Raw genomic sequence first — 17,217 nt, 5'->3', positions numbered from 1 at the left:
GGTGGATTTGGGTGAGTATGGATGGACGATAGTAGTTGGACTACATGGATCGTATGTACCTAATGTCGTCCGTCTTGTACACGCCTGGACTCGCAAAGGCTAGTTCACGTACTAATCATTTATGTTTGTTAACCATGTTTGCTCACACCTGTATGGAACCTGTAACACCCTTTAACTATTAGAATTATCTGAGATCGATCCACTAACTTGAGGGTCGGGCATGGTGGAATGAGACACTGTGTCTGAGTTTTTGGCCTACCTTGGGTGACGAGCCTCCCCGTAGTGACCGCGAGTGATCCTTTTTCTCAGCACTCCCCATATGCTTGAAGTCGGGGATGGGGAACCCAACGGGATCAAGGATCGCGGGGTCTTAGCCTCACACATTGGAGGGCCTTTGCCTCGCAACCAGTTAAGGGCATTGATACGTGGAGTGTATTAGTTTCCCCAACATGCTGGATGAATGGAACTAATTAAGGACTCGGCTAACATTATCATCGCATCGCACTAACTAGGTTGACGACTCGGCAGTCGAAGTTGCAGTGAGGGAGTGTTGTTCATGTGCGATCGTTAGACGGAGTCGCTTGAGGGAGTGTTGTGGTGAGGGCATGCATCATATCATCTATCACACACATGCATTAATAAGATTAGTCAGGTGTTTATGAATGATTGTCTTTCATTAAGCTCATAATATAATTGATGCCTGTTACAACTTAAGACTAATAGCACCCACTGAGTTGATCACTCATTCTCACTCTGGGATAGTGTTTTAAACACTAACTAGACTCTCTCGTAGACGCGGGTGATATAGAGTATGAGGAGCCTGACGGCGCGAGCCTTGAGGAGAAGGACGAGCTGCCCTATTTCCAGCTGATGGATGATTCCCCGTCGGCCTAGTAGACGGGATTTGGTTCGCTGAGTAGTGGACTCAGCTCTATTCTTTTGGACATGATATTTTTTTTTTGTGATTTTATTGGGCAACACCTTGTGTGACCTATTTATATTCTTTTGGACCTGTATATATTGATCTTTTCATTTCAGTAGACTAGTGTGGTTGTGTTTCATACTCCAAGTAATTCCATGTTGCGCATTTAAACCCGATTAATCATAAAACCATAAAATTGATGATAAGTAATACCCGGGAACTTGGGAGTCGAGTCTATGCGCGACTCCCAATTTTCAGGGCGTTACACATATACTCCAGCAATACAACAAGGTTCTTCTGAACCATTACCTGAAGATTAAACCAACAGAGTGGTCTAAGAATGGTTCATCTGAACCAACATCTGAAGTACAGACCGATGTAGTGGTCTAATATCAGAATTCTTCTTCTCTCTTTTTCTGAAAATTTTCCTTTTCTTTATTTTTGCCAGACTGTGTAACAGAGTTCCATTAGTGGACTTTCGTATTTGCTGAACGCAGATCCACATCAAGCTCGTCGTATCTTAAAGGCGATTTGCCTGTAACCTTTCAGCATACTCAATTCACTTGAGTAGGGGCAAATAATGCTTTAAGGACAACGTTCCAAACGTGCTTCAACCTGTCCTTATTATATTCCATCTTGAATTTTCGGTTTTCATATTTTACAGAAAATACAAATCTGTAATTTTCTTAAATAGCTACTCCCCCGCCACCAGCTCGGTGGCAAGTGGTCGGTGCTCTTTGGGCCCCACCATGATGTATAGGGGTGTACATGAATTGAGCTAGATCGGTTAGCTCGCCTGACTCGACTCGGAAAAGCTCGATTCAACTCGATTCGAAGCTAAGTTTGAGCCGAGTCGAGCTGATTTTTTGAGCTTGAAAATGAGTTTGAGCAGGCCCCAGCTCAACTTGACTCGGATCGAATCCAGCTCGAATTGAACTTGGATCGAATCAGTTTGGTGACTCGGTTACTTTGCCATTGATGTTGCTTGCCAATTGTTTGATAAAATGACTCAAGCTGGTGGCAAGGAAGGTATGTACATGAAACAAATACCCTTCTTCTCTTTGTTTTTGTTTTCGTTTTTTTTTGTTTGTTTGTTTGTTTGTTTGTTTGTTTGTTTTTCTTTTTTTTTTAAATGTTGCTTAGAAGGTATTTGATAAAATACTTGTGAAACCATTGTATCTTTTTGTAAAATAGTGAGATTTTGAGGTTGCAGTTTAGGTATTTGTGGAAATGCCTCAATGGCGAACTTGGCTTGAACTCGGCCCGATCTGGCCCGAGCTGCCGACCAAACCGAGCCGAGCGGGCCAGTCAGGCTCGAGGAATGAGCCGAGCCGAGTTCAAGCTGAGGTTAGCCAGTGGTCGAGCCAAGTCGAGCTGAGGCCAACTCAACTCGATGTACACCCCTATTTATGTATATGTTTCATCCATTTTTACTGATCATTTTAGGGCTTGATCCAAAAAATTAGAGGGATATAAATATCAAGTGGACCACACCACAGGAAAACAATAGTGATTGGATATCCATCATTAAAATCCTCCTTATGCCCACTTTACTGTTTATTTGACATCCAATCTGTCAACGGACCCAGATGGGAAAAAAAAATATATCGGCTTGATCCAAAACTTTTATGGCTCCCAAAAAGTTTTTAATGGGGTACATTCATTCAACACCGTGTTACCGTAATGTGGTCCACTTGATATTGGGATATACCTCATTTTTGGTCTCATATCATAAAATGATCTAGAAAAATAGATGGATGGCGTGGATGAAACACATACATCATGGTGGGGCCCACAAAGCACTGACCACCAGCCAATGGCTGGTTGCAGGGGGAGTAGCCAATCCGTTTCGTTTAAAAAATGGGTTGTGTGGTCCTCTTTCTGCAGAGGCACATGGCCCAATTAATTATCACCGGTAAAGCCAATCAAATTATTGTAAGAAGTGGAGCCACGTAAAGTTTTTTTGAATGTGGCTTGGGGACGGGGATTCCTGCTACCAGAAGCTAGGTGGGGCCACCGTGATTTTTTGGGAAATCCACCACGTTCATAAGTTTTGCAAGATCATTTTAGTAATTGTGCCAAAAATGATCAAAAACCAAAAGTTAAGTGGGTCGTATGTGAGGAAAATGTGTGTACTTAAATTTCTACCATTGAAACCTTCCTGGGATCTACCGTGATGTTTATATACCATCTATACCCTTCATAAGGTCATTCCTACTAGGATGAACTGAAACATAAAAATTAGCCTGATTGAAAACTTCTCTGGAGCCACACTCATGTTTCAACCGTGGAGGTTCAATCAGCCGTGTGGCCCACTTGAGTTGGATTTGCATCAGTTTTGAAGCCGTATCCTAAAATGATATGAAAAACGGATGGAAGGGGTGAATTTCTCACAAACAATACGGTGGGCTCCACCTGGCTTGAAGTTCCTGCCAAAGGCTCTACGAGGAAATCGGCGTCCGTGGTTTGGTATACTAAGTCAGGGCTTTACTGAATTCAGTGTTTCCCTGCTTACCTGAGATCGAGATCTAATTAATTTTGGACCCATGTCCTAAATTGATCTGGAAAACGGATGGACGGCTTGGATATAACATATACATTAATGTGGGCCACACGGTCATGTCCTGACCGAACTCGGTGCACCTGATGCGCCTCGAGCTCGAGTTGCAAGAATGGCTCGAAATCGGTGCACCCGTTGCACCTCGAGCTCGAGTTGCAAGAAAGGCTCAAATGAGATCAAAGTTACATGGCTCTACTATAACATTCATTTTCCATCTAAATTGATTAATAGGGTTAAAAATACGTGAATGAAGAGAAAAAGTAAATTTCATATTAATCTGAAACTTCTGTTGTCTCTAAAAAAGTTTCAATGGTAAACATTCAATCCTCCGCAATATTTTGCACCTCATAGTTAGACATACACAACTTGCCATGTTATTCCTCATGGTTAGACCCATAAAACTTCCGATTCAGTGACACTTTTAATCCACGTCTCCACCAACTACTGCCCCGTGGCTGATGGCCAGTGGTACGTGGGACCCATCATGATGTATTTGTTTCCTACATTCTTTTCATCCCACCTAATCCCTTCTAATCCCACTGCCCAAACAGGCCCTTAAAATCCTCCTAAAACCTATTCTAGTGTTTATTTGACATCCAATCAGTTGATTAGGTCATAAAGAAACAGGTGAAGGGAAAAAACTAAGATAATCCTGATCCAAAACTTTTATTGCCCCAAAAAGGTTTTTAATGGTCAATGCTCATTCGACATTGTTTCGTATAATGTGGTCCAATTGAGATTGAGATATATCTAATTTTTGGTCTCATTTTATAAAATGATTTGTAAAAATAGATGGACAGCATGGATGAAATAAATACATCATGATGGGGCCCATGGAGCACCGACCACTGGCCAAGGGAGTAGCCAATCCCTGTCCCTTCTCTCTCGTCTGCCATATTCCCGCCCCTCCTTACTAAGTAGGTCCCATGTGGCTCGTACTTATCTGGCTCGGTTTCCCTGACCGAGTGGGGCTCGGTTCGAGTTAGGCCAACAGTGCATTAGATCAAATTGAGTCAGCTGACCCGAACTCGGTCCGGATGGGATCGAGTCTAGGCCAGTAGCTTGAAAAAGTGCGGATCGATTCAGACCGGACCGGTCCCACTCGATTCAATGCCAACCTCTTCCTCCCCCAAGCCAATGTAGCTTTTGCACTTTCTGTAGAATCGCAGCTCAGACTCTTTGGAATCTACGGTTACCTTGGATGCGAATCTAAGCATCCAAACACTCCAATCATCAAAATCAAAATCACCTATCAACACCCACATAGATTCCCCCAATCCAGAACTCAAAAAATCTCATCCAAACATGCATCTATCATACCCCCACTTCACCTCAAAGCCCACCATCCCTTCAATCACAACCACTCATTCTCACCTCAGAACCCCATTCCAAACCCTCCCCATGTCCCACTTCCCAAAACCCCACACCCTCAATCCCATCCCCAATCCACCCAAATCCCCATCTTTCCTCCCAAGCTGCAGAATCCAAAGCAGGTCCACAACCCCCATCAGCTCGGATGATTCTAATCCTAACACAAATCCAACATCTGAAGTGAAAGAAGCTGATGGAAAGAACTTTTGGGGTGCTGTTAGTTTGATCATAGGCACTGCTGTGGGACCTGGAATGCTAGGCCTTCCATCTGCAACCATCAAATCAGGCCCACTTCCATCCACCATTGCCATCATCCTCTCATGGGTCTATGTCATTTCCTCCATTCTTCTTGTTGCAGAGCTCAGCTTTGCAGCCATGGAAGAAGATGGGGTTGAGGAGGTGAGCTTCACTGGCCTAGCTATCAATGCATGGGCAGCCGTGCTGGCGCCTTTGTAGCGGTCATCTACGCCTGCTTGAGCTTTTCCCTTTTGGTCGCTTGCGTGTCCGGCATTGCTTCTCTCGTTGTTCAGTGGTTCCCGTCGGTGAATTTGATCGTGGCCAACGCCATTTTTCCATGTATCACCGGAGCTGTTATTGGGTTCTTCCCATTCAAGGCCATCGATGCAGCGAACAGGCTGTTATGCATTCTCATGCTTCTCTCCATAACCGCACTCGTTGCGGTCGGTTCGTCCGTTGGAAGAACCAATGTACTGAGTTCCTTTGGTTATGCTTCGTGGAGCCCGGCTACGATCTTACCAGCAATACCGGTAACGGTTCTCACTCTGGGTTTCCATGTAATTACCCCTTTTGTTTGTAAGATTGTGGGGAAGACGGCTTTTGAAGCACGAAAAGCAATACTGTTTGGAGGTGCAGTTCCATTGGTTATGGTCTTGGCGTGGAATGTGGTTGTTTTGGGGCTTGCTGGTACTAATAAGGTGGCTTCTGAAGATCCTATTCAGCTTCTGCTCTCTGTGAATTCCTCTGCTCTACCTGCAGTTCAAGGTTTTGCATTTTCGGCCTTAGCAACTAGCTTGATTGGTTATGCCGTTAGCTTCCCCAAACAGCTCGTTGATACATTGGATTTGATCTTTCAAACAGCTGATGCGAAACAGATGAAGGGTTCTTTAGTGGGAGTTTCAAGTCCTTACGAGGGTGGGCGAGTTGGATTTGCAGTTTCTTCAAGGAGCCAGAAAGGGATTCCCGGGAAGACTTCTTTTTCTGGCTCTATGTCATCATTAGATTTGAGAAAAGAAGTTTCGATTGGAGACTCGACGGATGATTTTAGCTGTGAGAATGGAAAAGAGAGAGATCCGATTTGCCGAATTGTGTCAGTTCAGATCAAAGTAACGTGTTTGTGACACCCCTTGTGATTGGTTCTGCAGTCCTCGTTGCTTCTTATTTCCGCACGGCTTTTTCTTCTGCACTTAATTTTGCTGGAGTGTATGCCAACTGCTTTCTGTTCGGGATCTTACCACCGGCAATGGCTTGGATTCATCGTTCCAAGAAGAAATTGAGGTATCCCAAGAACTCAACTTCAGTTATGTCTTACATTGCATTTTTGAGCCATTACAGTTATGTACTAGGACTCTAGATTTACTAGTAATGTTGGAGAATTCTGATAACTCATTCGGAGAAGAAATCATTCCACTAGTTTCCTATTCCAGTCCGAGTTCTCGAGCATAGCTTGAGCAAGAATGGTAGGAATGCAACAGAAGCTACTCTTCTAGATGGCCACATGTTTTCTAGATTTGGGTATCGGCTATTCTAGAATTCTTAATCCACATTTGAACTCAACATTGAAAAATAGCAAAAGAGAAAACTCCAAAAGATTAGCACAGGTCAACAGTACTATTTCAAATGTGGCAAGTTAGTGTATGGCGTGTTTGGATGCTAAATCAAACTGAACTTAAACTCATTCAATTCATTGTAGAGGAAATGACCAAAGTGGGGGTGCCGCTATTTTAATTTTGTGATGATAACCAACCCTCTAATTGCAATTTCCTCTGTTCAAGTTGAGCTCGGAAAACATGTAATTACAAATTGGGGGCTAGCCCTACTTTGATCATCTACTCTTTCATTGAATTGAATTATTGCAATTCAATTGGACATCCAAACGCAGCCTGAATTCACTTACTTACATATGAATAGTTGAGAATTCTATATAAAGACTCCATTTGTTTATTCAACAATAGCAGTATAATCTACTCTATACCTTTGTAAGGATTGTTTCTTTTCTCAAATAGTTCTTGTGATGTCTCGATCCAATGTTCATACTGATGAGTCTTTCTGTTCACATCGATCCCTCTTTCAGTAAATTTTGTAAGGACGAAAGAAGAGCAGTTTACAGACCAATCCCCAAGTGTGATTGATTCAATTCCCAGAGAAGATGGTAGATGAAATTTTAAGTAAAAGATGGAACAGGTTTCATGTTTAGTATGATTTTTAAAGTTAGTTTAATCTAATAGAATGGAGGCAGATAAAATGAATAGTCGGTAACGTGAGGTTGGCTTCTTTCCTGTAAAGGAATATCATCACCACCATACATCAGAGGACAATCATCACATCTACTCATCTAAAAGATTTGAATTCAAATTCAAATAAGGGTAGTAGTAACTTACCCAAGTTGTTTTAACAATCCTTACTATTAAGAGAATAGACCATTGATGTAAAAATCTTTCCATCATTAAAGGTGAGATAAAGAGAGAATCTTCTTTCCTTAATGTAGAAGCCATCACCACTATTTGTAAAAGGACAATCACCACATTTCGAAAAAGAAAAGCATATGGAAGAGGCAAAAATAAAATGCACATTTAAAGATAGGTGACGCAGGGGAGGACGTGAGGTCGAGCACCGTCTTCCTCAAGAGGATAACTATTCTGAATCCACATAACTTACCTGGACTCCTCACAGAGACTTCTCGAATCCACAAGGAAAGAAAGCAGAAAATAGAAATAAATTCTAATAAATTTGAAATTGATTAATGAATCATTGATTAGTGTCTAATGCGCCTCCTTACACCATTAATAAAGAAACAAATAAACTAAAATTCGTAATTACCAAAAATAACAAAATTCTAACTCTAATAAAAATCCTAATTCTAATAAAACTCTTCTAAGGCCTAATTTCTAAAAATAAAAATTGCAAATAAACTTTCTCTAGAAGAGTCCTAGTATAACTAAAAGTGATTTCTAAAAGGAAAGAAAATCTAAAACTCTAAAAATATTAAAAATGCCAAAAAATTGGAATTATTGAAAATAGTAAAATTTTTCTAAAAATTCGTTTTTGAGCTGAAAGCGCACGTTTTCTGACGAAACAGACAGATGCGACCCACTTTGTGGGTCGGTTCACCTCGGATGGCCCGTTTCAGTAAAGATTGATAGGTTGCGCGCCCCACAATGATACCCGGATCAAAAGTTATGGTCAATTTACGGTCCATCTTCTTTTGACCCAACCATGCTAGGAACGTATCTGTGACACGTTCTACATCAAACCCCTCCACTTGAAAAAAACTTGTCATCAAGTTACGCAAGAGACTTGGCACATGAATCTGAGAAAACTTCTGACGCTAATGTTCATTAGCCATTTTTTGGTACTTGGCATTAAGCTCTTAAGCTAACACAATACATGTACTCATGCTTTCCTTGACTTGACTAATATCAATCAGTTCCTTCACTTCTGCCTTCAAGATCTCATATTCTTTCTGATAATGTGGGCAATTAGGCGGACTTGCCCTTGAGACGGGATCAACATGATTTTGTATATCTCGTATGGGAGGTAATTTATTAGGTAGTTCATTAAGCACAACCCTCTTGAACTTCTGCGATACTGGTTCCAAATCCTCTAGGATATTCACAGGCTCTACATATTTTTTCTTTTCAACCAATGGATATATATCTCTCGTTTCTTCAAATTGTTTAACAAAGGCCTGTTCAGTGATGAGATATTGTCCCCCCACTTTAGAAGTCTTAGGTTGGTTCTCCATTCCTATAGAGGTCACATGTTCGCTACTGATGATTCCTGTGGTCTGTTGCAACTCCGTTTTGATGAAGTCATTTTTCGCGGACCAATAATATGATTTTTCTGCATAACCTTTTACTAATCGACTATCCTGATAATAATTTTGGTTTTGTTGAAATAATACGTACCCGATCATAATCTCAAGAGAGGAATCGCATGCATAATAACTTCTTCATCCGCGACCACGTGCGGATTGACGCCTTTATCTGTCTCGTCTGCTCGAGTTGAAGTTGTTCCTACCAATCTGAAGCTTTGCCCGTCAACTTGTAGGCCACGAGTTTAACTTTCTTTTCTTCTACGATGTTCATGTAGTCGAAGAAACGTTCGACTTCAAGCAACCAATCAAGGAAGTTCTTGAAGTAGAGTTGGTCATTAAAACTAGGAAGATCGACTTTCATCTTAAATTCTTAAGCCATCATGTGGTTCATTGATAGCATCGCCCTACGATCAGTATAATTACGAATTCCAGCAATTGGCGGTAGAGGATTACCACCAGGAACACGGAGTTGCCCTAGGTTTTCTTCCAAGAGATCCGCTATGCGGTCGATGGAAGCCTGCGGCCCTTGCATGGCTTACCGATTCTCTTGTTGCGCTACTTTGAAAGCTGCCGCCATTAAAGGTAAATTTTCCGAAACACCGCCCATGGGATTGTTGCCCGATCCATCGTTAGAAGCCATCGATCCGAGGAGAAACCTTGCGTTGATACCAAACTGACACAGGGGAGAACGCGAGGTCGAGCACTGTCTTCCTCAAGAGGATAACTATTCCGAATCCACGGAACTTCTCTGGACTCTTCACAGAGACTTCTCGAATCCACGAGGAAAGAAAGCAGAAAATAGAAATAAATTCTAATAAATTCGAAATTGATTAATGAATCATTGATAATTGTCTAATGCGCCTCCTTACACTATTAATAAAGAAAAAATAAACTAAAATTCGTAATTACCAAAAATAGCAAAATTCTAACTCTAATAAAAATCCTAATTCTAATAAAACTCTTCTAAGGCCTAATTTCTAAAAATAAAAATTGCAAATAAACTTTCTCTAGAAGAGTCCTAGTATAACTAAAAGTGATTTCTAAAAGGAAAGAAAATCTAAAACTCTAAAAATATTAAAAATGCCAAAAAATTGGAATTACTAAAAATAGTCTAAAAATTCATTTTTGAGCTGAAAGCGCGTGTTTTCTGACGAAACAGACTGATGTGACCCACTTTGTGGGTCGGTTCTTCTCGGATGGCCCTTTTCAGTAAAGATTGATAGGTTGGGTGCCCCGTAACAATACCTGGATCAAAAGTTATGATCAATTTACGATCCACCTTCTTTTGGCCCAACCATGCTAGGAATGTATCTGTGACACGTTCTACATCAATAGGCTTCAGGCGCATTACAATGTCGCTGCCTTTAAGGCAATATTTGCACCTTACCAATGTTGAAAATTGGTTTGCGAGTGGGTTGCAACAAATCTGCCTACATGATGCAATAAACCTCCTCCCTCGAACTGGAGAAATGTGTGCTGCTGCCTACAAAACCGAAAACCCACCCCAAACATGCTTCTGCAACGTACAACACTGACTTTTTTTACTCTTTACAATTTCTTCAAAATTTCTAAAACACCTATTTTGTAGACTCAAAATATGAAATCTCGGGAGAGAGATGAGAAAACAATAGAAAGACTAAAGAAAAAGGAGATTGTGATTGTTTTAGAATGACCCAAGGTTGGATTTTTATATACATAAAAGGAACATGTTGAGGCCCTTTCATGTATAAACACAAGCTCTTTCATGGGTTCTTTTGAATTAATTGCAACATTCTACCACCAATTGAATTCAAAGCTGCTATTCATCAAAAGGTACAATAGCGATTCACCAGGAGTCACTGAGGGCTCGTTTGGATGCCACCAAATAAGTTACTTTTTCTACTTACAGCAGTAGATAAATAACTTATTTGAGATAAGTAAGTTTGGTTTAAGATAAATTATACTTAATGACTTCAACTTAATACATTGAAAGCAAAATAAGCTACTTAAGGCATAAGTAGCTTATCTTAAGTAACTTACGATCCAAACACCCCCCAAGAGACAACCAAGATGCCTTTTGTTTTGGAAAAAAAAAACCCACAACGTATCTCATCATCTCAAAGTTTGAATTCAAATACAGAGATGATGAGATGTGGTGATTGTCCTATGATGAATGGTGGTGATGACACTACATTTCCGATGCTCAATTTGTCCGTATGCTTTATGTTGTTCACTAACAGGAAAATAAAAATAAAAATCATGGAAACTCAAGTTGAAATTTTGATTTGAACTTGCCTTATGAAACCAACATTTTTCTTAGAATTTTATAAGAATAGATTGGAGAAGCTTAGATACGACTGTCTTTCAAGTTTTCTGAGTCCAACAATATCTATATTAGCTAGTCGATCTCAATAAAATTACCTTCTCAATGAAAGCAAGAATTCCTCCATCTTTTTAGTTTTTTTTTTCCTAAATCTACTGAGTAATAGCAATGGAACTGACACCATTGATTTGCATGTGCAGATCATGCAGCTCTGGAGATGTGAGCTTACTGCCTGGCGGAGATGGTGCTCTTTTGATACTCTTTGCCATTGCTGTTATACTTGGAATTTGGCACTAGATGACTACCCACATGCCAACTGACCAAGAAAGCATTTTTCTCAGTCTTAACAACTTGAGATTGAGCATCTTTAATTCATCTCAATTGATCATGGAACAAACTTATATATTGTGATGATTGCTCCAGTTCTTCTGGTTTTGACTCTTTCATTGCATGAAAAGGTAAAAAATCTTCATATTCACAATATCCATATCTCCTAATGATGTAAAAACTTCTAAAATCATGCTTTTTGACCTGTGGGTTGCGACGGCAGTTGGTGTCCTAGTCGATATATGACAAGAACATTCAAGTCCAAAGCAACTCATATTTTTGACTCATGCTAGTTTTGGAGTTTCAAATTGTCTGATTTCATTGGCTATCTGATGATTTTAGTAATTCAAATTCTGAAATTACAGCAACTTCATCTCTCTCCCTCAAATGCATAACCACCTTATGACAACACATGAAAATGCCAATGCCATTACACTGTATTATTAATATGGAAACTGTAGAAACACCCATAGACGAATCAACCAAAGTACACGCAATCGCACAGCCAAGTCCAAACAAGAATGCTCTGAATTTAATGTGGAAAAACACTTGTGGGAAAAAACCACGGCACAAAGCGATAATTGATGCACTATGAAAGCAGAAATTACAATATATAGAGTCTTACCAATTTGAACAAGCCTCGAATCTACTTCACAAGCCCTAGCTATGCCCTTGAACCCTTAGGAACGATTAGAAAGCACTAGAACACCTCTCTCATTACCAAATCCCGATTACACCTGATATATAAATTATCACAACCGGAATAGGAAACAAATCACGCACTTACGTAATTCTGCACACATCTTCAATGGGACCTTCGATGGCATCGATAACCCATCGAGGATCTGTCAATGTCATCGAACTCCTTCGATGCCATCGAGTAGCAACACTAAAATGTTCCATCAACCAACATGGATTTTCTTGATGGGATCGACCATCCGTCGATGGCATCAACATCTGCTCGATGGCATTGAGTGGTTCGTCGATGGCATCGACAGACCTAGTTACTGACAAATTAAAGACATCAACAACAATTAATCTCTCCCTGTTTAAATAGTATAAATGTAATTTGTCCTCGCTTTATTTTCAAGTTGTAATTGAAAGGAACACAAGTGCAATTTGAGGGCTACTTCCGCATTAGGAATACTGAAACATCAAATTCTCATTGTCTCCTCAAGATTGAACTGAAGGTTTGCAATTCAAATTGCTTGTGCACCCAAACGCGTGCTTGAATTTTAAACATCCCATTGATAGGAGTGAAACAAGAATCTGAATGTTTGGCTGATTTTTCGCTGTTAGCAGAAGTCCATTCACAGTTAGAAGGTTGTGTTGCTCTCCTCCATCATTTCCCGTGTTGTATTCCTATGTGCTTGTGTTGATGAAACAATGAGAACTTCTTCCAATTGAATGTGGACGGTTGTTTTTTCTAACAATGCTCATTTGCAGCCTTCAGATTCTCTTCTATTCGACGGTTAGGATCGTTTGTCTCTGGCTATGGACATTGATTACAGTCCCATGATGTATGATCAAGCTGAAGGATCTTCTTTGGTCGCTGGCCTAAAATAGCAGTGGCATTGCTGGCCTATGTCTGGGGTGTCGCAACGGGCTGGGCTGGTCTGTTGGGTTTCATTCAGGCCCATAAAGAGAAATGGGCTGAGTATGGGCCTGATTTTGAAGGCTAATTAGTAAACAAGTTGGGCCACGGCTGAAATAAATACGTGCTCCCCTAGCCCAGAAATAGTCTTTTTTCTTTTTTTCAAATATTAATGTGACGTAGAGTGTTCGTGGACACTTTCATGGCCAAGATGTACCAGAGAAGGCTGATCCGAGGTGGAAGTTATCAGGACTGTCAGAACCTTAAAACAGTTGTATGTTGCAAACTGGAATGAGTTTTTCGATGTACCATATATGATTTTGGTTTAGGAGAAGCTACGCTGGGTTGCTCATGCCAAATTTGCGAGATTCCATCAAATCGACGATCAAAAGTACTTTTTAATTTCATTTTTATTATAAATAGTAAGTTTTAAGTTGATCATAACTCTTCATCCTTTGAGTTTTAGGAGTCGTACCCAACTTAAAAAGGGTTTAGAAAAAGTAGGAGAATAATGTGGTTAGACCAAATTGGACACTTGCTATTTTTGGACAAAAACCATGTAGTCTAGTATGAATCATGACCATCTATAAATGGTAAGTTTACTATTTATAGCAAGTCATTTTTGAGTTCACTATTCAAAGGATTGTAATTTTGTTTTGTTTTTTGTTTTTTGTTTTTTGTTTTTTGTTTTTTTTAAATTTTTTTAAAATCATCAATCAATTTATTTTGAATTATTAGAAATTATTTTCTATTTTCTTCTCTCGTGGATTCGAGGAATCTCTGTAGATTCGGAGTAGTTATCCTTGAGGAAGACGGTGATCTCATCACGTCCTTCCTTGCATCATAATGACGGGATTGAGCCTGGAATTGTAGGCCCAATTACTTTAAGGTGTGGGCCTCGGCTTACTTTTAGGTCTGATCATTAATTGGGTCAGGTTTGATCTGACCTGCCTTGGTCCATTGCCACCCCTAACTTTAGAGCTGTACACAAGCAACCTAAGCTCGATACACTCGACTTGGCTCAAAAAAGCTCGACTCGACTTGGATTGAAATGTCGTTCGAACCGAGTTGAGCCATATTTTGGGCGCTCAGAATATTTCGAGTCGAGTCCGAGCTGAATGTACCTCGACTCGTCTCGACTCGACTCAACTCGACTTATGTATAAAGTTTTTTGAAAAAACTATACCCAGTCGCCCGACCTACCCGTACACCCAAACCAGTAAGTCCGTTTGCAAGCTATCCGTCCGGCCATGTATCCCCTCTCATTTGCACATGTCACACGAGGCCGATGTGGCGTGACGCTTATGCTTCCTCCTTGCTTGTTTTCTAGCCAATTCTCCGGAAATATGATGAACTCACCATTAAACTTGCAAAAGAATCCAGCGATCCGATCTCCTGTCCCGATTTCCAGAAATCTGCAGAGATTCTGGCGAGCAGATCCTCCATGGAAACCGGTGATCTCTAGAGATTTACGAATATGGGAAGATCCGACGAGAAAACAGCTGATTGGTGATCTTTGTCATTCGTTCACTATTAGGTGTTGAAGATCAGAGAAGAAGATTCGCATCTCAGAGAGGACACCGGCGAGGGTTTAAGTACGAGAGAAAAACTCGCTTTCCTTAAACTCAGCTCGCAGATGGACACTCTATTCGACTCAGCTCAAACTCGGCTGAGCCGAGCATGAGCTACTGTTCCGAGCTCGAAGGCAGAGCACGAGCTAAGATTCGAGCAGTCTGAGTTGAGCACGAGCTGGGCAAAGCTCGGCTCGGCTCAACTCGACTCATGTACACCTCTACCTAACTTTGTTTAGGCTGACTTTTGTGGCACGAAGATTAAACAGATCCGTCTTGAGCTTGACTTAAGGCCCAATAGCTCAGCCAGCCGTGGACCCCATTATCTACCACCATTGGGCTAAGCTTTTTCTTACAGGACTGAGCCCAGCTGGTCCATTTCTAGTTCTTTAAATCATGGGCTGGGCAGGACTTTGAGTCAGGTCCTTCGCTTATGGAACGCCAAAAAATTTGGAGAATGAAAAGTTAAGGTTTAATATGGTTTGGACTAAAGGTTATATTTGTGTTTATATTATATAAAAATAAGGTTAAAATAAAATAAAAATTAAATTATTAATCATTCATATATATATATATATATCGCGTGGCATTGTCTGTATTGCTTGATCCCACGGGTCATACCACGCATCAATAGTTATTAATTCATATATATATATATATATATATATATATATATGAATTATAATGTATATAGAGAATGGAACCATGTACTTTGCCTGTCTCAAGTCTTTCCTTTTCCAGTAATGTTGATATTATAAATTAATCAGTTTTTATTAAAAAAATTCACCTTTCTTTTTTATTTTATCAATGGTGGTGACCACCAATCTTTATTTTTAAATACCCTGAAAGTTGGTTTATTTATTTATTTTTATTTTTATTTTTATTATTTTAATTTTATTATTTATTTATTAATAAAATGTGTTTTATTGAAAGGAAAAAAAAAAAAAAAATGTGTTTAATTCAGTTTGCCCAAAAAATGATTTTTTTTTCTCTATCTTATAAAATATGCAGTCTTGAATGTTTGATGAGTTGTACATTTTTATTTTTACAGAAAATGAGTTTTGGTTCCTAGATTCTTAACCGTCTATTTGCAGTATTTGCAGCCCACAGATTGAAAGGTTAGGATTGTCTTGTGGGGGTCAGGGTTCATCCACTGTAGGGGCCACTGAACCAACGAACCCACTTAAACAGACCAGAAGCCGGGTATAGTTTAAATATCATCAGGTGGAGAATCCTGAAACTCCTCTACATTGCAAATTGGGATTGCTGTTATGGCCATGGTTTGGTGATCCAAACCGTTGATCTGATGAGATAAGTGAGATCCTAAACTCTATATCAATGGCCCACAAAAGACGGTCCATATTCAAAGGAAAATATTTCAATGATCGAAGGGTTGAAATGTTCCATTGTGGGATTTTTTTTTTAGTGGTTCGCCATCGATGGAAAGTCCAATCATATAAACGGTTAGGATCATTTGAACATGTCTCCACGTGTATGGAATCCTGCACTGTAAAACTTCTTAGAATCGTGCAAATACGCAAATTACGTGTTCCCACATGTGACGTATACAAGATTCCGCACATTTGTGGACGCGGTTTGGTAATCCCAACAGTTGATTTGGTGGGCCCATGGATGGCAGATGTCCCTAAAATCTCGCAGATTGGGAGACAGCAAACCTAAAATCTCGCGGTTTGGTGATCCCAGCAGTTTATTTGATGGACCCCACTGGGTGGCGGATGTCCCTAAAATCTCCTTGAAAGACGCGGATTACGTAGTAAGACACTTAACACCCTTTACCTTGGTTGAAGACTCTGTGGGGCCCACCGTGATGTATGTGTTTTATCCACGCCGTCCATCCATTTTTCCAGATCATTTTAGGATACGAGACCAAAATTGAAGCATATGTAAATTTTAAGTGGACCACACCATGGTAAACAGTGGGAACTTAACATGTACAGTTGAAAGCTTCTTGGAGGACATAGAAGTTCTGGATCAAGCTTATATATATATATATATATATATATATATATATATATATATATATATATATATATATATATATATATATATATATATATATATTTTTTCCTTCATCCATGTCTGTGTGACCTTATCAACAGGTTGGATGACAAATAAACATTACTGTGGGCCCTAGGAAGGTTTCAACGGTGGACATCATTATCCCCACCGTTTCTAGTGGTGTGGTCCACTTGAGATTTGGGTATGCCTCAATTTTTAGCTCACTTCATAAAATGATCTGAAAAAACGGATGGACGGCTTGGATGAAATTCATACATCACGGTGGGCTCACAACACAATCCGCGTCCTATGTTGGTAATGGACTGTTGCTTTATTTTTCTCTTTAACCATCTATTGATAGAACAATGGCCGATGGATTAGCATCTTCCATTTTCTGTACATATCCCATCTGCCCCATCAGATGGACAGATCCGATTATAAAACAATGGATCCACATCAAAAAATCTTGCATGCCCAAACTTTAACAGGTGAATCAC

General features: G+C 40.1%; 1 protein-coding gene across 1 annotated transcript; it reads left to right on the top strand.

Moving 5' to 3' along the window:
- Positions 1–4,589: 4,589 nt before the first annotated feature.
- On the top strand, positions 4,590–11,904 carry LOC131227789 (uncharacterized). The gene is given in 4 exon segments (XM_058223613.1): positions 4,590–5,271; positions 5,274–6,140; positions 6,191–6,368; positions 11,410–11,904. Coding segments are annotated over 4 exon segments (1,626 nt in total). The 5' UTR covers positions 4,590–4,787; the 3' UTR covers positions 11,507–11,904.
- Positions 11,905–17,217: the final 5,313 nt, after the last annotated feature.

The sequence above is a fragment of the Magnolia sinica genome, chromosome 15, assembly GCF_029962835.1.
Source record: "Magnolia sinica isolate HGM2019 chromosome 15, MsV1, whole genome shotgun sequence".
NCBI classification, from domain to species: domain Eukaryota; kingdom Viridiplantae; phylum Streptophyta; class Magnoliopsida; order Magnoliales; family Magnoliaceae; genus Magnolia; species Magnolia sinica.
The sequence above is the reverse complement of the archived record's forward strand: the minus strand, read 5'-3'. Positions and strand labels throughout refer to the sequence as shown.